The following is a 24401-nucleotide window of genomic DNA, read 5'->3' as shown; positions in this document are numbered from 1 at the left end:
ACTTCATCCTCAATTTCGAAACCTCGCAAAAACACAAAAAGGAAAGTGCCTATTGTGCGAACGTTCGTGTTTGCCATCGAAAACAGTTTGTCAACGCTGACACGGCCACAAATTCAGAGGGGATTTGAGCAGAAGAAAACAATATTAAGCGCGTCCACATTGATCAAATGTAGTTCCGTTCTATCGAGCAATTGGAGCCTCTAACGTGTGATCGAATGGGAATAAGAATGCAAATTGGGAGTAGATTTGTGATCAAAGTGGGGAAAGGAAGGGAGTACCCCCCCCCTCCCCCGTATACCAATGTCACTACAATTGGATTCCGCGCTGGGTCACGCACCGAAGCTCAGGTGTAAACGCCGACAACATTTGTACGCCGTATTTAACTTGACGTGTGTGTTAGGTTGGCTGTAAATCTCACAGTTCATGCTTCATTGCAAATATTTGTGCCCGCTTCGTTTAATATCTTATGTGACCAGTAGAAGGACACAATCTGTTCGAAATGTCTGTGACATAAGGGTTTTGCTTCATCGTTATTCACCATCTTCTCCCGCTCAAGCAATGGGATAGGGTGCCGCCTCGGCGGCGAAACATCCCACTACATCGCCATCACTTATTTGTTGTTCTTGTTCAATCTGGTATTGATAGTTCGTTATCCGCGTGTCCATTCTGCACCACAGTATGATGTACATAACATAAGTTCTACGTAGTGTAGTTTAGTTCACAGTATTCGTACTCATAAGTGAACTGTCGTCTCGAGCGATGACGTCAGGAGAGTGAGAGAGTTTATTCTCTCTCTCTCTCTCTATCTCGCTCTCACAGGTTCACAGCTAACACGGGAGCTTCAGTTGGGCAAATGTAACAAACTGAACCCCTCACTGGAGTTTGCCATCGGCTGCCGCTGTACCTGCGAAGAAGAGTTCTTTCTGCATCGTATTAGGCTGAACGTTGCCTTCACCCGTTCACTCCTGTTCAAAATGGGCCGCGTCCCATCTCCCACTTGCCTCCGCTGCGCCATAGAAGACGACATCCCCCATCAGCTCCTCCACTGTCGGCGTCACCTTCATCATCGGGCCGTGTTCTTGCAACGCCTCCCAGAGCTTGGGCGCACGGACATTTCCCTCGTAATACTCCTTGGCCTCGTGCAGCGAGCTAGCCAGTGGAGTGTCACAAACGCGGTGCTCCGCCTTCTGCGTGATTCGGGCCTCCTTGGCTCCCTGCGAGCCGGGGTTTTTATTAACTTTTTTTTTTGGGGGGGGGATAGCAAGCCGGCGTGTTGCCCGGCTGACCCTTCCCCTTTCATCTTTCGTTTTCCTTTCTTTTTTTTTCTGCCAATAAATCGATCCACCCCACCCCCACCCCTCCAGTTTCGTTGTCTGATTCAGTTTTCCACACAACTTCGAGTTCTAAAACTTATTCTGATATGGAATCTTATGCATATGTAATACACGACATAACAATAATACAAAAAATCACGTATGTCTGCAAAAAAAAAAAAACGTGATTCTTCCGTTCAACCAGCCTTAATCGCTTAATCGCTTCGCACGTTCAACTTAACGACACGAGACAGCTGAACGAGTCGTCCAGGCTAAGGAAACGAGCAACTCTATCGACGCTTTGCTGTGGTCACAATCTGTGCTCCTCGTGAAGCTTCTTCTTTGTGGCTACTGTGCACTGCAAATGTGCATTGTGCATTTTGCAGGGAAAGTCAGCCAGACTGGACGGCTTGCTATTCCTTGGTAAATAATTCCCCAGTGGATAGTCAAGTTCCTGGGGTACTCAGGCGATGTGGGGAGGGATGTCAGAGGTCTTCCGCCGACCCACCCACGATGTCACAGGCTGCTGAGGAGACCGTTATCAAGCAGGTAGTTCAGAAGCGCTGCGTGTGCCAAGTAATCTGGCAAGAGAGATGTTGGGGTATCCGAGGCTGGTCGGGCGAGACTAGAGTCACTAAATAGTGATTCAATTTGGTGATTCTAGGCGAGATTATCGAGGAAGATCTTGAAACGGCGGCAGTCGAGAAGAAGGTGTCCAGTGTCTACCTCAACGTTGCAGGTAGAACATATAGGGGGGGGGGGGGGGGGGGGCTTGCTGATCCATTTTGCACAGCAGCGACGGAGTGCGGGCGACGTTGAGGCGGAGCCGATGGATGACAGAGTCTTCCCTCCTTCAGACACGACTGCAGATACACTCTTAAAAATGAACTTCGCCGCATAGCACGCTCTTAGCCAACCATCATGTCGAATGATTACGTTAACTGCCATGATTTGTTGAAAACGGGAGGCGTACGCCTTTTTTGTGACACTTATGCTGTTCATAATTGTCACAAAAATGGCGTACGCCTCCCGTTTTCAACAAATCAGGGCAGATAACGATATCATTCGACATGATGGTTGGCTAAGAGCGTGCTATGCGGTGAAGTTCAGTTTTAAGAGTGTAGGATACTCCATCGTTCGGTCAATGGATCCCGGGAAGGTTTTGCTCCTGGCAACGTCCTTGACAAACGGTTTCGTGCTGACGGTAAGGAAGCGGCGTAGCTGTAGATGGCAGGCGGATGTCGTGATGTGTATTCCACCAATCGGCTCCAACGCAAGGAAGCGCCGCAGCGTTTCACCGAAAGCGTCAACGCGGGTATTGCTGTGCAAGCCGACATGACTCGGAATCCACTGAAACCACACATTGTGGAACGAGGAGAGAAGCTCATTGTACATTACGAGGATCATGGAATGCACGTCGCGGACGAGCTTGAGAGCTAGGGCCGCTTCGCTGTCAGTGAATACCGTCCGGGCACTAGGCGGAGAAGCTGATATATGTTTCAAGGCGGCAGTACTTTGCCATAGCAGCACAAAGTGGATGCTGTGCGAGCTTCATTTAAATTATACACCTTTGTGAAGGAGGTCCCCATGCGGAATCTGTGAATGACAGCTGCCTTGTGTCACGTCATGAACTTACATCCGTTGAGAAGCGTGAGTTTGAGGAGGTACAGCAAGACAGAGAACGAGGTGGACAGGACCGAGTCAGCGTTTTCACTCAAGGAAATGTTTTGCATCGTTTTGCACTGGGGGGTTTTGCATCAGTTTTTCAGTCTGTGCAGCTGCAATTTCTTTGGCTGCGGCTTTTGCTTTGTGATGTGATTGCAGTCAACACCCCGAGAGAATAGGGATTTTTGCTGCCCCATCATTTTGTCGTTACCGAGAGCTTTGCAGTGACTGGGTATCCATTGCATGTGAAATACTTCTTGGTATGGAACGTCTCCTGTGCTTATAAAGTGCCGAATTTGCTGGTTCATAAACTTGTGCTCTTACGCCACGGGGCGACAGACACCGCATTCCTGCACTGTCTGATTAATTTCACTCACTGCTTAAGGTCATTCGGTGAAGACCACTTATATCTAAGCAAATTTGTACCACGCTACACATTGCGGAAATCCTACTCGGGATCAATCCCGTAACTCTAGCACGCATATAAATCATTGGCAACCGTGAAGTCTTGCCCATGCAGAGCACACTCCTTTCGATTTTGGGCCCCACTTTCTAAAGAAGAACACCTCACGGTGCGTGCACATAATTGACACTTGAGTGTCATTTCGACGGCTCCGCGTTCCCTTACTTCCACCGCCTTCCCCTTCACTGCCTTCTTTGTCGCAGCTAGAGAAGTGTATTGTTACGAAGCCGATTCCAAACGCGAACGAGATTATTCGATAGGCTTATAGGCTCTTGCCTCGGTGCGAGCGCGCTCTATCCATACGTTCCATTGGGTTATAGTTGTTGAGACGACGCAAGGGTAGAAGAAAAATATTGCAGAAAGAGTAAATGAGATTTTGTTTTCTGAGATTCGAATTCTAGTTGGCAACTCTTCTTCTGCTCCGATATTTTTTTTTATGTATCCGTGAGGGTGAAGGCCACGTTCATAAACAGAGAGATCTCTTTTCAGGAGACGCGCTTCCTCGCCTGAGTTGGCTTAGAAGCCTCGAAGGCTAGGTTCTTTCAGCGTTGAGATAACTTGATGCGTCGAGATAAGTAATCGGAACGCGCCCATTGGACAGTGTTGCGCACGGTGCTGCCCGCTGTCTAATAGACGCGCTCCGATTATGTTTCTCGGCGCATCAAGTTATCTCTATGCACTGAACGAACTTAGCTGGTCCCAGTACACAAAGTGACGTCACTCCACTCGAGTTTGGACGTGGATTATATTTAGGGTCCGCCTCTTTGGGTTAAATGCCTTTCCCGGATTAAGGGGGGGGGGGGGATCGGGTGCTATTGATACATTCGGTTGTTAACGGTTTATTGTTTTTTTCTTCCTGTCCAGCAAGCCGCCTGCAGTTATTAGTCAAACACGCACTCATTGCGATTTCTTGTGACATCGTTACATGCTGTTACATCTCATAGCGTACTGTTTTGAACTGAAATATTATTTACATCAGACACGCGTGCAAATTGCCACCAGATAATGCAAATAATACTTGACACAACGTGATACGCGGTTACAATTCGGGGAGAAATCGAGTTTAACCCGAATTAGTCCCAAACTGATTGGGGAGAGAATAATCGGGAGTGTCACGGGTTCGGGTAACGATACCAAGTAATGTCTGGAACTCCGTGACTAATTATGATTCGGACTCAGCGAGTCAAGCGGCTGCAGTCAGTGGCTGAACGATTGCACACGTACACAGAGCTACAATCAACAACATATTTACTGATGCTACAATAATGTTGCAAAAACTGAGATTACACAGCGCCAGTACCACTTCAAACCAAACAGTCACACTTAGCTCAGCTCTGCGATGTCTTGGAGGGGGTCAATCGCTGCCTACTTCCGACGGTGGTTCTCGTGGGTCCCTTGAGTCGTCGCTTCACTCACAACACTTGCCGAACTCAGTCAGCTTTCACACACATTTCCAACTTGTATCATCGTCCACCTGCAGTACATTGCCGCCACTCCTCTAACTTCCCCACCGCTCTCTCGCTGGGACTCTTAACTGACCACCTTGCGACGACTGCCCCACTTTCCCTCAGTTACTCCTTATATTACCTCGGGAAACGGGGTTCCCAAATGTGACTTCACGGAGCATCCCCCCCCCCTTTTCTGAGAAAAGGTAATCGCCCCTCTGTCCCAAAACACAGCTGGTATTTTTACGTAAAAAAAAAACAGAAACAATAACAACACAACAGAAAAGAAAACTTCTTTCAACGCATCATTGCGAAGCCGACCCTCAAGTTCTGGACCTTAAAACAGAATTCTATTCTATAACACGTGGCCTCTGGTTAATGTACACGGTCCGAACGACCCGAAAGCCGCAGCACTGGTCGCGCCGCGGGGTGCCAAGAACAACCCGGAGGGCACAAACACAGTCGCGTCGAAGTGTCGTGTTTCTCAACGTGGACTGTTCCTCCACGAATCTAACCAAGCATCTGGACGCCATAAATTTGAGCATCCCGAAGATGTCATGGCGCACCAAACCAGAGTGTGTTCTTCCAAATTGACTCTCCCAAAACCTGTTAAACGACAAAAATCCACAAAACAATCTTGTCGCCCTGTGACAGGGAGGAATCGGAAATTATATTCCCCGACGTGAACTGCTCAGCCAAGTACCATGGACACTATGCCCTCACGTCAAATGTCCATTCCTGAAGCAGACGTCGCCATAACCGTTTCTACTCGGCTTGTCGAGTTCTGTATACAGCGATCCTTGAGATGTTAGTGCCCACAGTGTCCGGTCTGGCTACTTCAATTTGTACCGATTGATTTATTACAGGATTACTACGACGAGATTCGGCAAACGCAGTTGCGTGAGCTGGCAATCTTGAATGGCGACAAAAAGAACAAGTCCAAAAGCAACGTCGACGGCGCCATGTCCCCTGGAGAGCCACCTCACCAAGCTTCCGTCAGTGTCGCAGCACAGGTGAGTGGCCCCTTGTTGCCTGACGTACGTGCCCGCTGAATGGTGGATTCGTTCCGCAAGACTCGCTTGACAAAACGAGTGTCGGCTTCTTCTTAGCGATCCCCAGATGATTATATATCAGAGATGGGACAAATCCAGAAATTTCCGAATCCCAATCCCAATACAAGAAAGGTCCTGCGAGTCCACGAATCTTACGAATCTCGAATCTTTCGAATCCTTTCTTCAAAAAAGAGTTTAAATGCCATGGAAAAACTCTTCCGCTGAAAAGTGTTTTGAAGCAGAATTTGATTTATCTCAGAATTATCTTTGTTTAATGAAAAACATATTAAATAATAGCTCACTTTCAGGAGAAAACATACACATGTACTTCTTCCTAAGTGTAATTTATTTAAGATGTTGTTCATCGACTGCAGGAAATACATAAACTCTCGAGTCTGAATTCCTTTTATAAAACGAAGAAGGAATCGAAGCAAAACCGTGTTACTTTTAAACTTGTAATATCGGGCCTTCATGTTGTGGTTACTGCGCGTCCCGGGGGCCGCTGGTCACGCAGGCTTTCGGCGGACTCCATAGGCACCATCTTCAGAAAAAAACAAACGGACGTGGTTGGTGGTTGCGAAAGATTCGATTCGCCATTTTGGGAACTGGGATTGGGATTCGGTTGGCACATCCCTATTATATATCATCTGGTGATAGCAAACTAGTACATCCTATGTAACCAGTTCCCCCATCGACGAGAGATTCCGATGGGGGACTGGTACGGGTGGGGAGCTGGTGGCGGAAGAAGCTTGACTTTCATCACGCAGCTGATCCATCACCCAACCAAGTATCTTGGGGATAGCTCGCTCCCTAACGAAACCGGGAAAAAACGTGCTGGACATGTGCAATATACAGTGAACTCCTCCCCGTCAATCCCTTTCGTTCGAAATCGATGTATTTTCCGGGTTTTCACTATTTTCCTGTGGGCACCAGCAGCGCGGCCGGGTGCCGGGGGAGGAGCATATTACGCGAGGCGGTGGTCGGCTCCTGTGACGTTTCGTGACGTTGCTTCAGGGCTCGCGATAGGAAGCCGCATCGATGCCCAGGGAAACGGAAATGCCCTCTTGATGTCACATTGTTCTCAGACAGACGGGGGGCGCGCGTCCTTCTCCGCTGGAAGACCTACTTGCGTGGATCTCGTACTAAATCATAATAATAATAATATAATAATAATAATAATAATAATAATAATAATAATAATAATAATAATAATAATAATAATAATAATAATAATAATAATAATAATAATCATCATCTCGTAATAAATCATACCGCTCGAGCTGCGAAAAACTAATGCACGGACCTGATAAAGCTCGAAATACACTAACGTCTGCAACAGAAATCAACGAATCGATGCTTGGGGGGCGAACTGTATATCGCTTTAACAGTACATCGACCTTTTTTATATATGATTTAACGAAAGAAAATAGTTCACACGTGGGCATTAACGAGGGGTCGTGGTGGTGGTGGTGGTGGTGATGTTGAAAGGGCTTGCCGTTGTCGGCCTCACGTATGTGGGCAACGTCACGACTGACGCCCTGGGGAAATGTGCGTCCTGGGCCGACTTCAAGGGGAACTGTGCCGACGGGGGGGTCGTCTTTGACCCGCTGCACAAAAGAACCCAATCAACAACCAGCGCCAAAACGCAGTACAAAGCCCAGATGAAAAATGTTTGCAGTTACAAGTGGTTTATGAAACAATTTCTACTTGAAATCACTTTGAACCACTTTGTACGTAATTGGTTTAAAGTGGAAATTCTTTCATAAACCATTTCGGATTGCAGACATTTTTCACCTGGCAGAGAAACACGACAACACAACGCTGACCCCTTCTCTTTGTACTGTGTTTTTGCGCTGCTTGTCGATCTATGTACCAACTACCCCAATTTTCCGTTTTAGGCACAAAAGGACGTCACGTATTACGTAAGAGTATCAAGGTTGTTGTAGCAAAATTTATTAAACGTCGAGACGCGCTAAGGCTTCATGACAGGCGCTCATATATGCACTTTCCACCACATATTATGGAAGGTGAGATGAGCATGAACCGGATGAGATTCATGGAGGTGAGTCGGTGATGCTTACAGTTCCACGCCTTACAACAAGGGAGGGACGAGAGGTTGGAGGGAGGGAAAAGGGTTGCTCACCAAAGTTGCTCACCAAGGCTGCTCTCCAGAAACTGAAAATCGCTTCGGGGTCCCGTCTGCGTGAGTTGACCACGTGATCGACGCAATAGATCTGTATCGAGCATCACCACCGGAGAAATCATGAAGCAACTCAGGAAGGAGATGCGCATCAAGCAAACATTTACTATAGTGGCTGCTGCAAATCACTATCTCAATGTCATATTCCCTCGATTGGGGGTTAGCGTTCTTGTTTTGTTCCTCCTTCTATGTTCGGTTGCCTCATCTATACTACTACGTTTCATAGACCCCGCTGTGGAGTTTTGCACCCCAAAAAATAACTCTCCCCATTGTCCCACTTGTGGCACGCGGAGCACATCCTTCTCAACACTGTCCACAGACGATCTGTTTGTGTTTGTCAATACAGTCACAGCAATATTGAATAAAACGAGTCATCTGAGTAACGTAAGCTACTGCAGTAAACGTCCAACAACGATCTTTGATAACGCACTCGGGGTCTGGCAGCAGCTGCATGTGACATATGATATTAGAACTCTCGACAATACCTCCCCGTGCAGTGATGGCGTTATCGACTCGCAGGTTGCGAACGGGATGTCAACGTCGCCTTTGCCCCGGCCGTCACCTCAGGTGACGAGAGCTGCTACGTTCATGATCCCAGGGGGCCGCATGATTCCCAGCGGTGTCCGTCTCTCGACCCGGGAAGGCGCAGTGAGGCTCCGACCGGCTGCTTCTCTGCCTCCCATGCGACGCTGTGCAACTCTCCCAGTTCACCGTACTGCGACGGGCATTGAGACGATAGCGACATCTGCAGAAGGAGAGGAGTTTGTAAGTATAGGAGCTATACTTGCTATGAACGGATATGTGTCACGTTGCTCGCTGAGAGTGGGGCGTCTCGAAAGAAGCAATCGTGATAGGCACACCCGCACCACAGTGCACACCAACAGTGAAGGCAATGTGCGGCAGTGGGTGTGAATGCTCTCCTCATACACTCTTAAAAATGAACTTCAACGCATAGCACTTTCCTAGCCAACCATCATCTTGAATGATATCATTATCTGCCCTGATTTGTTGAAAATGGGGGGCGTACGCCATTTTTGTGACAATTATGAACAGCATAGGTGTCACAAAAAACACGTACGCCTCCCGTTTTCAACAAATCAGGGCAGATAACTATATCATTCGAGATGATGGTTGGCGAGGAGCATGCTATGCGGTGAAGTTCATTTTTAAGAGTGTACGTGTGGTTGAGGCGCAAGTGCAGACTTTGAATTATGTCTTGTCGACCTATTCTTTTTGTAGACAGGGACTCAGAATGCTTGCAAGATAATCGAATTGTGAAAGATAACTGACAACTTCGACCAACTGTACTAAAATATATGCACTATAAAAGTGAGGAGTATGTTTGATCGCAAACACTAGAGCATGATGTTTGGAAACTTTTCAGGAATTAAAAATCGTTACGTTAAAGTTTGAGATATTTGTTTGCAATAGCTTCGGGTAAAACCCTGTTAATGGCCCCCCAACAATCAATACTTACTGCAAAATCCTTTTATTTATTTTTTATTCTTCTACACTGTCGTACGAACTAAGGAATGAAGGCTGCTGGGTATTTGGTACTTACATTTTTTTTCTGTCCTCGATCAGCTTGTTCAAATCTTTTTTAACATTTCGGCAACATAAAAATGCTGATGGAATATTTAGTGCAGATTTATTATCTTGTTCCGCGCGCGCCTCAGGTTCCAGGAACAGAATGCCGTTTCAACCGTTCAGCAACCGCGAGTGTAACTATACGTATAGACCGCCTATACGACAGTCTTGTTATCGGACCGTGATCAACGTTTGCTCGGATTGACATCGAGATAGCAGGACCAGGTTGCCCCGGCTGAGAGTCATTGCAAAGGGTAGAGCCAGCAGCTGTCGTCTTCATCGGTTGGCTCAACCCGCCAACTCAGTCCGACAATTTCTCCGCACCACACTTGTACCTTTCCCTTGTGTTTCGAAAGAATTACAAGCGCTTTGAACGTCGGAGCTACTTCGGAGAAACTTCGGAGTTACTGTGCTGCCTACATGGACTTGGACAAGCATCGGTGGCAACGCACTATCTGCGGGAAAGTATTGTGAAACATTTGAATAAATCCGTCAAACCTCAAGCAACATCTTGCAACGAAACAATAAACAATTAAATACATTATAATTAAACAATTAAATGCATTACAATTGCATTTAATTTAGTACGCTACCCCAGTGCAGGCACGATCACGGGTTCCCTCAAATAGCGTAAGTTGAGAAGCACGCACTGATAGTATTGGCTGACAAATTGTTTCTGCTATATGCTCGTGTTGTCTTTGTTGTTATCTGTTGTATCTGAAGTACTGTTGTATATCGCTGTGACTGCTGTATAGGGTTAGTTTCCTCCTCAGTGATCCTTCCATTTTGTCTCTGCGATCATTTTCTATGGGAGTGAAAATAAAACGAGCAAAGAAACGAAAAGTTTCAGAGTCTTAGCTACATTCATTCTGTTCAGAATATTTTAACATAATTATCTAATTACCCAAGTAACTGACCAAGTTACACTTTGCTTTTCACTAGCACCATAAAAACGTAAATGTTCTGCGTGCAAACTATCGTTACAGGTATGTACAAACTGCTAAATACATGTACACAATCTACCGTCCATTCTTGGCAGCATCATAGCTTAGGTCAGTTATGAGATTGACATATGTATCTATCAAGGCAGCTAAGTCTGCAACAACTTGTAGTTTTGACGCTGGATTCCTTTCACTTGTGGAGCCGTCGAATCAATCCGTTTCATCCTTCTCGCTTTGCTGCATTCTAGTCCCAATGAGATTAGGGGTGTAAACGGAAATTGGTAGATATACGGTAAACAAATAATAATTATGCTGTGAACGTCTCATTGCTGATAGTTATTCATTGTAATGAAACAGAAGCACTTTTCTTCTTTTGTGTGCAGTTGTACGGAGATGAGTACCCAGAGTGTCCTGCCAACAGCGTGTACGATCCTGACTACGCTACCGTTGAGTAAGTACTCTCCCATTCTACTAAACTTTAGGTATGAAGGCTGGCCATCGTAAGTGTACTGGGATAGCCAATTCGACTTCGTCGAAACTCACATCCCCATTTTTTTCTTTATCACATCACATCACATCATATCGTTCACGCGCTGATCGCGCTCTCTTTGCAGAGAACACGAATTCAGCCATCACCAACAGGATAACATCCAGAGCAATGGCTATGCTACAGAAGGCGAATTTCTCGGTAAGTCACCTGTGGCACAAAACAGTCGTTGAAGTTCAACATGAAGTAAAGCACATTTTATATTGTAATTGTCTATATAGTATTCTGTGCTGTATAGTAATGAGTGCTGTGTCTTGTGTCGTCTTTACAAGTGTTGCCCTGCACTGTGTTTTTTTACTTTTTTACCGATTGTAATGCAGAACCAAACAGCCCAATTTTTAACATAGTATTCTAATTGCGTTGTGTACGGTACTTCAGAGTGGTCCAGCTCTCCACTACGGAGCCCACAGATCTCCAGCCGCCTCAAGTCCAACCGAATAGTCACCCGTCACTTGTACCGTCCCTATGGACCATGTCCTGCCAGGTTCTAGCCAGCTCCTATCCATCACGTGACAACACAATCCATTACGAGCCACATCCGTCTTCGGTGCCAAAGACTCACATAGGGACGCAAGGAAGGCAGGATACTTCACAAGCACCTCACAATCGTCCGTCGCTGCTGAACTATAATTTCCAAAACATGTGATGTGAATTTCATGTGACTGTGTACTGTGAAGGTTTTGATCCCTTTTCGCAAGAAATGATTGAGTTAGCGGGCCGCTTCCACTGCATAACTTTTATGCGTGTCCATTTTCAACTGACAAGGCGAGGAGGAAGGAGTGGGAGACACCCACTTGTGTATAGTACGGGGAGGGGGGGGGGCGATGTTAACGAATTATATAGGTTATTTCCTGCGTCAAGAGGAGTCTTTGGGATGGATGATTCGCGACCACGTTTACTTCACAGCCTTTCGAAAAAAAAAAAAAAAGAATTGTACGGTGACCAAACAGTTTGTTGTGCATACAAGAGTCTCTATAGTTTGTATGAGTGTATTATACATTGTTTGATACGTGTACAGTTCATGATTGTGACGTTCATGGTGTCGAATGTAACCTGATACTACGAAGGTCAAATTTCCTACTGTTATCGTGTCTTCACACGGGCGACATTCCACGGAAAACAGTCCGGTGGAAGATGCGAAAAACGTCATAGCTTTCTGCTGCTACGCAAGCGTGAGCTCTCAACGTCATTTTTCTTCGTGTACCGCTAATCGTTGCAGAAGAAATCTGTAGCAGACGACAGGAAAAGATGCAGACGTGTCGTCTGGTAAGTGTTCACGCCCAACTTAACACGCGGCGGAACTTGTTCCCTTTAAGCAGTTTTTTTTCTTTTTTCGCTTTTTCTTCCACTAGAATATTCCTTGGGGATGTTGCTCGTGTAAGTACACGGCTACACGCGAAAATGCCAAGCATTTTGAGAATGGACATTACGAACCTGCCCCAATACAAATAGATACGAGGCTCCCTTGTGAGCAGTCTACCGAGGGAAAGTTGATGGCCGTTGTTGTATTTCGGACGTGATAGCATATACTTATAACGCAGACGCTAGCTCATACGAATTCTGCACGTAGCACATTCCTTGCACGCTCTTTTGTTGGTTGGAACCCCTAATGATCTATGACGGTATGGACTACATCATCCCTTCTCAGCAATCCCGGAATGACTGCCCGTCCAATTTATAGGGCATAAAGCAGGCTGGACGAGCCTATGTACGTTGACCATCTTGAGAGAACGGCAGGCAAACGATAGCGTACTTTCTAGTCTTTGAGTGCACTCACGAATTTCACTGGTCCCGCACACTTGAACACATAAAAGAATTGAAATATTGCACATGTATATATTTAAAGCACAAGTAGGACGTACTACCCACCTTTGTGACACTTCATCGCCATTTCGACATTATTCTGCAGTATTGATATTCTAACGGCACTAAAGAGGGAACACTGACATTTCAATGGAATATGCCCCCTATCGTCATCAAAGTATCAGTGCCCGTAGTAACAGCTAACATATCGATATGTGCCACCGAAGAAGAAAACAATGCTCTACCTACATCACAATCTCTTAGCGCACCAGCTTGAATCCACAGCACGGTATATTCACCTGTACAGTTTGGCGGAAAACCGCGTGCAACACCGTGGTATAATGTCCAGTGACTCGTGGTGCTTAAATCGTATTTATGTACGTCATTAATATTGCATTGCGACCAAAGCATGGCTGCCTAGAGGGAATTATGCTAAGCGAATGTACTATATAATCAGCAGCCAGAATCCGTGTGTACCTACGTAGTGCTTCGTACCTAGAGGGTCCTACTGTTAAACAGTTTTGAACCAGTCTTGCATACAATAAATATATTGTATTTATATTAAAGAGACCATAATTCCATAGTGTTTCACAATATATGTTTTATACAGCAGCATGTACTACCTTCCAACGCCTATAGGGACTAGGGTGGATGACTGTCACGCAGAGTGACCCAATGGACGACGCCCTGCGCAGACACCCCGAATCGCCATTCTGGAGGAAAGAGCTGCTACTTCTAACAGTATGTTGTACGAGTTACGGCAAGGATGGAATAGAAATGAAACACGGAAAATGGAAAGAATAGCTACGGTTTTACTTCGAACTTCGTCATCCGTGGGAATACAACGCGGCACAAGAGAGAAGCACAGGACACGGCGCTCACTAGCAACGTCGACAGATTTAATAACCAAACAATGACAAGACACACGGTTTTAAGTCCTTCTTAGATGCAAAGAAGAAAGAAAAACTAGTTCCGCTGAACGTGAACAAGACAGCCACTGTCATATCATGCCGTAAACCTGTCGAGGAATTCAACCTCTTTTGTGCAAACTGACGGAAGGTTGCGTCTCTCTTGTCCTGCGTTTTTTTCGAGCTTCCTATGGATGCATTGTTACCAACGCGCCCAGTTCAACACGCTTGTCTACTTCGTTATCTAATCAACGTGTCAGAGCACATGAACGTGTTATTATGTCATTAATCGGCAAGGTATCTGGAGATCCCGTCTTGCTCCTTCGCCAGGGTAACCCCCAGTATCTACGGTGGTTGGATGACGGCATTTTAAGATTGTTAGATGCTGTCACGGTCAGGTCACGGTTGATTTGGGAGTACCTCCCCAAGCAGCACAATGTACCGAAAGTCGAGTGCAATAGGGGTGGACGGTATGTGTCTTATCAATGTTCTTTAGTTGCACGAGCCTGTTCAAGGCCTTCCCTCTACCCGTCCACCCCTATTGCACTCGACTTTCAGTACATTGTGCTGCTTGGGTCCCGTTCTTTTGGCAGTGCGCACGGTGCAGTGCGCGATATCGCATGCGATTGCACTACAGACGTTTTCGTGAACGATGATGCGATACTTCCCAAGTGATACCTGCTTCAAGCTCGATGACATAGCGGAACAGTGTGCTTCAGTATGCATGACGCAAAGCACGCCGCCGTGTAAAAGATGCATTCCGTGAGGTGGTGTGAGTCACGTGGAAATTTGTAATAAGTTATTCTGCGTGTCTCTCAGTTACCCCTGTCACGCGGACTAATTTAGTGTCACTTTCAACCAGTAACACTTGCACTTAGTGTCATTCGTGTGATGTCACACGGCTTCTTTTAGTGACACTCCGCAGAAAGTGCACTAACGATTTAGTGCACTAACACTTCGGCGGATTTTGCCTCCATATACTGTAGGAGGCTACGGTACAGCTCCGGTCAACCTTAATAATAACACTGGAATCAATTCGGTCTCATTTCCCAGCGTGATAACAGCCACCATTGGAGAACTGTGGGAACGTTAAGTGGACAAAATCCTTGCGTTAAACTAACCGAATAATTTTGTTCAATTAATATTTTCTCATGACCCCAAGGGTTGCTGTAATCGCGCTCGGGAACGAAACCACATTTTTTCCAGTGTTATTATTAAGGTTGACCGTACTATGACTGTACCGTTGACTGGGGTTAGATAATATTTGACTTCACGGGTATATGCAGCCAGTTGCCGGCAAGCAGTTCCATCACCACCACCAGCAGCCAGTCGCCGATGCACGTATAAAACGAATCATGTTAAGCGCCATCGGCATCATCATTATCAGACATGTCCAGCCTCATCATCATCATCACCAACAGCGGCAGCCGCGGTTCACAGATATACCCATTACTCTTCTTACGGGCAATTTGACGGGTCTTTGAATGACACGTCCGTCTTCAAGCTAGTCTCAAGCATTCAACTAAGTAGTGGAGGAAACGAAAAACGCCTATCCACTCCGTGCTACGGCTGCATGTAGTCATCGATGACCATTACCCTTCCTAGTCTTCGTTCCGACAATGGTGGGGACCAGGTTCTGCAAAACTCCATTTTGGGACAACGATGTTACGTGGAATACGGAAGACCCTCAGTTAACCCAATGCTTCGAGGACACAGTCTTAACGTGGATTCCAGCCGCCGTACTGGTATTTTTCTTGCCTGTCAAAATTGCCGCAATCATGGAGCCGAAGGAACGGCCTAGTCCACGTACGTTGCTGCTGTGGGCCAAAGGGGTTGTGTTGGTGTGTCTCACTATCGTCTTCTCTGCAAGTGTTATCTTGTGTGCCCTGGCTGGCGAATCCCAGGCTGAACTATCAGCGGCCATTGTCAACACCGCATGCACTGTGATAATTCTACTGATACAGGCTGTGGAGCACAGGAGAGGACATAGGACATCTAGTGTTCATTGCATTTTTTGGGTCATCAATGTTGTCTGCAGTTTCCCATCCTTTTACCGAGTACTCAGAGGTGCCTTTGATCACGGTTACTACGGCGCTCCGTCGCGGCACCGGTTTATAAGTAACATGTTGGCATTTCCTTTAATTTGCGTTCTCTTCGTCTTCTACTCCTTCTCGGAGCATCGGCAAGACGATGATGAAAAAGTGTGTCCGCTTGACGAAGCGTCGCCAGTGTCCGCGGTTACATTCGAATGGTTTACGCCGCTGATTTTTGCTGGATACCGCAAGTCGCTTACCCTCCCAGACCTGTACCCTATATCAAAGGAACTCAAGACGACAAGTAATTATAAAAGGTGGAGGCAAAAGAATAAGCATTTCCGAGGCTCTGGTCTCGTGAGGACTATGATACGGACGTACTGGTCAACGTTTGTCATCGCCGTGTTTATGGAAGTTCTGTTTGCTGCATTTAGGACTCTACCACCTGTATTTCTAACTCTTATTATACGGCACGTGTCTACCGACGAACAGAAATGGAAGGGCTACCTCTATGCAGTATCGATCGCCCTGGCGTCCAAGACGTCCATGATGATTCGACGTCACTGCGACTTCCACTTCGTCCTTCTCGGACTTCAAGTCAAAGGTGTGTTATGTGCTGCCATTTACTCCAAGACGCTCAAGATAGCTAGCGCTTCGTTAAACAGATACACGGCAGGCGAAATTATCAACCTTATCACTGTAGATGCTGACAAGGTATACCAGTTGTGTCTGTTCATGAACCTCGGTACTTCAGCCATCTGCATGACTTTCTTCGTCACGCTCTGGTTGTGGTATTTCCTAGGTTCGTCTGCATTCACTGGTCTCGCTATCCTCTTGATCGTTCTGCCGCTCACGCTGATCATTGCAAGAACTTGCGACTCCCTGCAACAAAAGCTAATGCGCCTCAAAGACACTAGACTTCTGCACACAAGCGAAGCGCTGGGCAATATTCGCATCCTTAAGTTTTACGCGTGGGAAATTCCGTTCATGAATCGAATCCTGGATACTCGGGACAAAGAAGTGTCAACCCTACGCTCGTTCGCAGTGTTGTCTGCGTCGATGCGTCTGTGTTGGTTCACCGCGCCCTTCTTACAATCCCTCTGCGTCTTTATGGTCTACATGTTCACGAACAAGATAATGACCCTCGATGCGGCGACAGCGTTCATTTGCGTAACGCTCTTTAACATGCTGCGTATGGCGCTCGCCGCGTGTCCTGACGTCATCAGAGGCATTATTCAGACTTCTGTCGCTTTTAAAAGAATCGCTGCTTTTTTAAGAGCAGAGGAGAAAGACGTGGCATCCATAGGAATAGATACTGGTGAAAATAATTGTATCAAACTCGAAAACGCCTCATTTTCCTGGCACGAAAGTAGGAACGAGCCTACAACCCTGAAGGACATTCATCTGACCGTTGAGAAAGGACAGCTGATCGGCGTATTTGGCCTGGTGGGTAGCGGCAAGTCGTCCTTGCTCAATGCTTTACTGGGAGAAATGAAATTGACAGAGGGAATTATCAATGTAAGCGGCACGATTGCTTACGTACCTCAGAGAGCTTGGATCATTCACGGAACTATACGATCCAACATAACGTTTATGAAACCGTACGAAAGGCACCGTTATCGTCGAATTACTGACAAGTGCTGTCTGCAAAACGACTTCGATATAATGATGGATAAAGACAAAACCGAAATCGGCGAAAAGGGAGTGAACCTAAGCGGCGGTCAGAAGCAAAGGATCAGTCTTGCACGTGCTGTCTACCTGGACAAAGACATCTACTTGCTCGATGACCCCCTGAGTGCTGTGGACGCCCAGGTCAGCGCTGCCATCTTCAATAAAGTTATTGGCCCAAAAGGGATATTGCAAGACAAGACAAGAATCTTCATCACAAATAATATCAAGTTACTCGCTTATGTTGACAAAATTGTGTTTCTGCAAGACGGGCGCATAGTCGACATCGGCACATACAACGAACTTATTCTGAAAGGTGGCGACTTCGCCCATGTTGTCCAAGAGTACGGTAACGTGCCCACAGATGTGGATGAGCGTTATGATTCTAGCCAGGCTGCTGCCGTGGAAAGCGTTGAAGGAAGCACGTCATTCTCGGCGAGTGCCCTGACGCGTGCCCAGGCCCTTGTCGTTGATGAAGCCATTCAAGTCGGATCGATTAAAAAAGAAGTCTACATCAATTACATTAAGAATGTGGGTGTCATTATCTTCACGGTGCCTTTCTTAGGCTACACAGGATGCCGCGCCCTTGACGTGGGGGGAGGGCTGTGGTTAAGTCGTTGGAGTAAGGACGCCTTGTTGCCAGCAGCAGAACAAACGTCGGCGCTTCGAACGTTCAGGCTGGTCATCTACGCAGTTATTGGATCTTGCATGGGCCTTTTCGCCTTTACAGGCACATCAATGTTGTCTATGTGTGGCATCAAAGCTGCCAGAAATCTTCACGAAAAGATGATTAGGCGTTTATTCGAAGCACAGATGGCGTTCTTCGACTCCACCCCGCTCGGTCGTATCTTGAACCGTGCCGGCAAGGACGTGGACTTGTTAGATATTCAGCTTCCCCTCCTGGCTAACTTGTTCTTCGAGCTTCTTTTCCAAATTCTCGCAATGGCCGTTGTCTTGACATTCATGTTTCCTCTGTTCTTGGTTGCCGCAATTCCACTGGCCGTCTTGTACTTTGTCATGCAGAGGGTATACCTCAAGACACTTCGTCAGCTCAAACGCATAGAAGCCGTGACGCGTTCTCCTGTTGTGAATACCTTTGCTGAGACGTTAGACGGCTTAAGCAGCGTCCGAAGCTACAGTGCCGAAGAGATCTTCACAGACCGCTTCCACAATGACTTGGACACGACACAAAATTGCACCTTCCTTTTGTTGGTGGCGAAATTGTGGCTCATAAGTCGTTTGGATTTGATCGGTTGCACATTAGCAGTTATTGTCGGGTGTCTCATTGTGTCTTGGCGCGGCGACATATCTCCAGGAACGGCCGGCTTCCTCATGTCGTACATGGTGACTTCGATGTACGCTTTGAATAACTTGGTCCATTACGGAGCGGAATCTGAAGCGGCCATAGTCTCCTCTGAACGGGTGGAGGAATATACGCAGGTATGTCGCAACCACTTTTCTCTTCAGTTTGTTCTCTGAATCTTTTACTGAACGCTGATTGTCGGTGTCCATTTCTGTCCTACTTCAAAAAAGGTTCCAATCGAAGCACCAAGACGTATCTTACCCCCACCGCCGAAAGACTGGCCCGATAAAGGAGCTGTGTGTTTTGTCGACTATTGCGCACGATACAGACCAGGGCTGAGACTTTGCATCAAGGACGTCAACCTCGACGTAAAACCTGCAGAGAAGGTCGGCATCGTCGGCCGCACGGGGGCGGGAAAGTCAACACTGACGACATCTCTGTTCCGCATTCTGGAGCCATGCAGCGGAAAAGTCATCGTCGACAATATAGACATATCGACGATTGGATTACATGACCTGCGGTCCAAACTGACCATTATTCCCCAAGATGCGGTACTGTTCAGTGGAGATCTCAGATTAAACCTGGACCCCTTGAAAGAACATGATGACACTAGAATCATGGCGGTCCTGGAGATTGCAAACTTGAGCCACAAGTTTCCAGAGGGCCTTACCGGGTATGTATAGAGAATGTACATCTAACGGTTTTGCTACGACGCATGGTGACAGAAAGAGGAACGTTTCTTCTTCTGAACCTTTCACAATGCGACGCTGCAACCTACATGTAGACTCCTTTCTCACTCGAGAAGCTCTAAAGCCCTAAGCATTCATTGCGCGCTAGTCATTGTGTCAAGGGATATACCGAGTGATGCACAACGCAACGTCAACTCACGGCTTATACCAGGAAGATACTGATTAGAGAACGCTATCTCTTCTAGCCAACATATGTGGCGCCGGTCGTGGCCTTGCACGTACACTGTGCAGCGAGTAGCCTTTCCGATTTTGGATCATAATCGAATTTACCCTTTTTTTTTTCGGTAAGGCTATATAAAATCTTATTCCCGTGCTACTTGCTCAAAATGATAACCTAAATGATAAGAACGGATGGGATCACTTCGCCTATCATCCTGGCAGTTACCGTTAGTGACGGATTCAGGGGGAGGAGGTGGTTGAGCAATCGCCCCCAAATGAATATGTCAAACATTAGGTTTCTACCCCTGCCCCACTATGCGCTTTGGCAAAGAAACCACGGCCGCACCCCAAAGTGAGGGTCCGGATAGGATCCGCCCCTGGTTACCGTGGTACAGAGAACATCACAATGAGGGTTATTAAGGGATGCCCACATGTTTTCTGTGGTGGGTAGTTCTCCGCGACTACCCACTCCCACTCTCGTACCACCATCATCTTCCCCCTTCCTTCTCCCCTCCCCTGGGTGTACCAAGCACGCTGACCGCAGCTTCCCCAAACATCATCCCCCTCCTCCCACTCCTTGGATGCCGGGATCCCAGATGAATTTTTGCGTTGTCGTAAAATAGCGCTTTTCGTTCAGGAAGAATTACGTTTTGCAACAAAGGACCATAGCTGATATCTTCTCTCCATCTAAGGAGAAGAGGAGTAAATTACAGGGGAGTATAATTACAGCTTCCAGGGGTCTGGACTAGAATTGATCCTCTTTTTAGTCATTGACCCTGAGATTTACTCCCCAAATACTGCAAATGGTCCCCGAACTTCGCCCAAAGTTCCTTTTCAAGTGTTTTTTTCTTCTTAGAGTATAGAGCTGTGTCCATGAGATATGATGTACACTCATCAGACTCGCAGTTTTATCTGCTATAGATAGATGGCATTGTCAGAGTCAAGAAAAACATGCAGTTTGTCTTCCTGTCTTTTCCTCCCCCGGGCTGTCGACCCATAATTCGCATGAACCTTTAACACGTCATACCTAACCCTTTAAATACCATGCCAATGATGAGGACGGTGCGCAGAAGAAGAACAGTCTCTGTTCGAAATATCGGGAGCTCTCGTCCTGAGGCACTTCCCTTCGTGCAATGTGTTTTGCGGGCAAGTGATGGAACTGTATTTGGCAATGGCATAGACTTATTAGTTATGGGACGAATCCAAAATTTTTCGAATGAGAATCAGAATCCAAGGAAGGTTCTGCAAATCCACGAATCTCGACTCTTTCGAATCCTTTCTTAAAAAAAAAAAAGAGTTTCTGAAAAGCGTTTTGAAGCACAATTTGATATATTCGTTTGATGAAAATTAAATTAAATAATAGTCCACTTTCAGGAGAAAACATACCCATATACTTCTTCTTAAATGTAATTTATTTGTCGTCAACGGTTCATCAACCATTGAAATACAAAAACTCTCGAGCCTGAATTCTTTCCATAAAACTAAAAAAGAAGCAAAGGCAAAACCATGTTACTTTTAAACTCGTAATGTAAGAGTTCCTACACTGTTAAAACAGAACTTCACCACGTAGCACGCCCCTGACCAACCATCATACCGAATCATATCATTCTGTGTCATGATTTGTTCAAAACAGGGGGGAGGCGCCTATCTGGGACAAGATAATCTGTCCCAGATAGGCGCCTCCTCTCATTTTCAACAAATCAATGCACAGAATGATATCATTCGGAATGACGGTTGGCTAGGAGCGTGCTATGCGGTGAAGTTCTGTTTTAACAGTGTACCTGAACTCTTTCAGTCCAGAGCAATGTGAACAAACAAACAAGAAAACACGCGCCGGCCAATCAGGCTTTCGGCGGACTCCGGAGGTGCCATGAAAGATGGAAGTCACTGAAAATGTTAACCAGCTGTAGGACTCGAACCCACATCCCTGGCTTACCGGTCCAGGGCTCTACCAATTCAGCTAAGCTAACACACCTCCCCTGCCACTTCCAAGGTCGCGTCATCTGAAGGGACACATCAACCACTCTCTCTCTCACTTCCCCCTTCCCCTTTCACTCTTACATTTTTCTCACTCATACACACAATCATACGACGGGATCGACGCAAGCGGCAAGCGGCTGTGCCAATTTTTTGAAAAGAAACAAACAAACGTTATTGGTGAATTCGAAAGATTCGACTCGCCGTTTTGGGCACTGGGATTCGAGGATTCGGTTGGCCTATCCCGGATTATCACCCTGCCACACGAGCAAGCCCCTTCAAGGGTCATTGAGACCAACGGCCATTGCGCGTAGCGCCACCAATCGTGTAACGTGTCAACTTCTCAAAGAGTATTGGATCCGTGCTCCCCTTGCAGGTTGACATGAGACCCGCTTCGATTGCCGTTGGTTTTAATGATCATTGAAAGCTGCCCACGTATTAGAATCATATTTTGACAGCGCAAGCTATCCTGGAAAAATCTTCAACTTGGGTGTTCCGTAACTGGCGATGAAAATGAGGCGGTAACTTCGACAACATGATTCTCAGTTGGGTTTGAGTCGCAAGATGTTCCTCGTCTCTCTATAATTTAGCCCTGCTCCAACAGTTGTATTTGTCTGTAGGAAACCCTCGGGAGCACTTTATTTTCCTCGGACTGCGGGCCTGTCGGGCGGGACGGGGGACTCGCAGTTTGCGGACTTTTATAAGGGGGTCTCTCCAAAATCTAACAATATGAATCTATGTATAGCCATGAAGCTGCCATAGCTATACCTCCCAGTAAATCACCTCATGTGATGCATGGTAAATTAATACGAGCCAAATGAAAGCTTTGCTGCTCATGACGTTTACGTTAAAATTGTCAGGTTAGGTTACCATGGGGTTCTGCTTGCACTCCACTACGCCTGAACCAGCAATATACTATGCTTCCCCACCTTGCACAGAACCACAATCTCCGAAGGAGGCCAGAACATCAGCTACGGACAGAGACAGCTCCTGTGCCTCGCACGCGCGGTACTCAAGCATTCCAAGGTCCTGATCCTGGACGAAGCCACGGCAGCGTTGGACATGGAAACTGACGCCCTTATGCAACGCACGATCCGCACCGAATTTGCCACCAGCACTGTGCTCACAATTGCGCATAGATTGCACACCATTTTAGACGCGGATAGAGTTATCGTCATGGCGGATGGTGAGATTGTCGAAATGGGTCCACCGGGAGATTTGCTGAAGGACGAGTTGTCCAAGTTTTACGCCATGGCTAAGGAGGCAGGAATCGTATGATCTCCCTCGATGTCCCATTTAGCTTGCAAAGGTTATGCCGCTCCCGTGCAAAATGTCATGCTCTTATTATAGATGAACGCGATAAGATAACCGGAAACCGTACTGTATACGGTGTGAATGCTGCAACGTCAATGAGAAAATTTGGTGAAGACACGCTGAAATACACTTTTACTGCACTATCACCTGGCTTTTTTCTCTTTCTGTCCTTTTACTATTCGGTGTGACGTGAAATAAAGAGAATGATGCAATGAAGAACGAGTCGCTTGGACTATGGCACTTGGGGTTGTGCTCTTCGTCAAAAACAAGTATCTGATGGTCCACACGAAAACCATACCCCAGTGCGCTTAAAAGAAGCAGATTTTTTAACGGGCTCATATCGTCCTTTCAGGGCACAGGGCGTCCCTAATAGAGGATAAAACTTAGAATAACCCGGGACAAGAAGCTATCAACACAGATGTTAAGCGCACATGCAGATGATCCAGAAGTAGAACATCGTCACTGAAGAGTCTTCCCTTTAGATCTGTAACTTGAACCGAAGCGCCAATCTAGGAATTTCACACACGGAGTGGAAAATAGCGACTCTATAAAGCGGGTTTTAACCTGAGAACTACCATTCCGTCAACTACTCACGTCGACGATTTAGCGACTGGATACTAAAAAAACAAAAAATAATCACTTCTCATTTTGCACTCAAGCCTTGCGTGTATTTTTAAAGCGTCGCGAAAAAGTTTTCAAGATGCCATTCTTAAGTTGAACCCGATCTGTGAACGACGGTTTCGGCGATGGCGTATAAGCTCCAAAGAGGCATTGAGTTTATGTATCCTTCCGGACATCCTCTTAATCTGACGACAGGACGTATTAAAAATTAATATGCATCATGCGGACAACTTTTAAGAACGCGGCGAACGACACACGCGCTTTTGTGACACTTGTCAGAGCGAATATTTAAGGGACCAACATAATAATACCGCTTAGGTGTGTGGACCATCATCTTTGCTTCAGTTACATAAAATTAGGACAAATGTTGCAAAACCTGAGGCGGACAAATTCTGCAGCTCGCTTCTGCGCACTACACAACGGGCTGAATCACAGCACAGCATATCACAGTAGTATACAAGTATACTAGAAGCACACTATAGTAGGTTCATATTCGAATTTAATCACCAATTAGTCCGAAGAAGTAAATTTGTGATACGAACGATAGGTTCTCGGATGTCCTCCCATCCACTCCGCCGCAGTTCGCGCACAACAGAATGTCCCGAAGAATGTTAGTCCAGAAGATCCCCACCACGTTCCGAGGACGACACCCC

General features: G+C 46.5%; 2 protein-coding genes across 2 annotated transcripts in view; both read left to right on the top strand.

The window, feature by feature from the left end:
* Nucleotides 1-13589, top strand: part of LOC135397713 (KH domain-containing, RNA-binding, signal transduction-associated protein 2-like) — a 222816-nt gene extending 209227 nt beyond the window's left edge. The window contains exons 5-9 of the mRNA XM_064629318.1: nucleotides 5753-5899; nucleotides 8658-8903; nucleotides 11050-11117; nucleotides 11281-11354; nucleotides 11592-13589. Of these exons, the coding sequence (XP_064485388.1) occupies nucleotides 5753-5899; nucleotides 8658-8903; nucleotides 11050-11117; nucleotides 11281-11354; nucleotides 11592-11704 (648 nt within the window). The 3' untranslated portion in view covers nucleotides 11705-13589. The remainder of the gene's footprint in view (nucleotides 1-5752; nucleotides 5900-8657; nucleotides 8904-11049; nucleotides 11118-11280; nucleotides 11355-11591) is intronic.
* A 1737-nt stretch (nucleotides 13590-15326) lies between these two features.
* Nucleotides 15327-23346, top strand: LOC135399348 (multidrug resistance-associated protein 1-like). Its single transcript, XM_064631230.1, has 3 exons — nucleotides 15327-19065; nucleotides 19159-19601; nucleotides 22752-23346. Exons 1-3 carry the CDS (start codon nucleotides 15544-15546, stop codon nucleotides 23089-23091), a joined length of 4305 nt encoding a protein of 1434 aa, XP_064487300.1. The 5' UTR covers nucleotides 15327-15543; the 3' UTR covers nucleotides 23092-23346.
* Nucleotides 23347-24401: the final 1055 nt, after the last annotated feature.

Source organism: Ornithodoros turicata, chromosome 6 (assembly GCF_037126465.1).
Source record: "Ornithodoros turicata isolate Travis chromosome 6, ASM3712646v1, whole genome shotgun sequence".
NCBI classification, from domain to species: Eukaryota; Metazoa; Arthropoda; class Arachnida; order Ixodida; family Argasidae; genus Ornithodoros; species Ornithodoros turicata.
This window is presented reverse-complemented; position numbering and strand designations above follow the sequence as displayed.

What these genes read in the sequence shown, in the direction of transcription:
- LOC135399348 (XM_064631230.1), top strand. Translation starts at nt 15,544, where the DNA reads ATGGTGGGGACCAGGTTCTGCAAAACTCCATTTTGGGACAACGATGTT. An exon ending in GGGTGGAGGAATATACGCAG is followed by an intron (nt 19,066 to 19,158) that starts GTATGTCGCAAC and finishes ACTTCAAAAAAG; the next exon opens with GTTCCAATCGAAGCACCAAG. An exon ending in TTTCCAGAGGGCCTTACCGG is followed by an intron (nt 19,602 to 22,751) that starts GTATGTATAGAG and finishes CACCTTGCACAG; the next exon opens with AACCACAATCTCCGAAGGAG.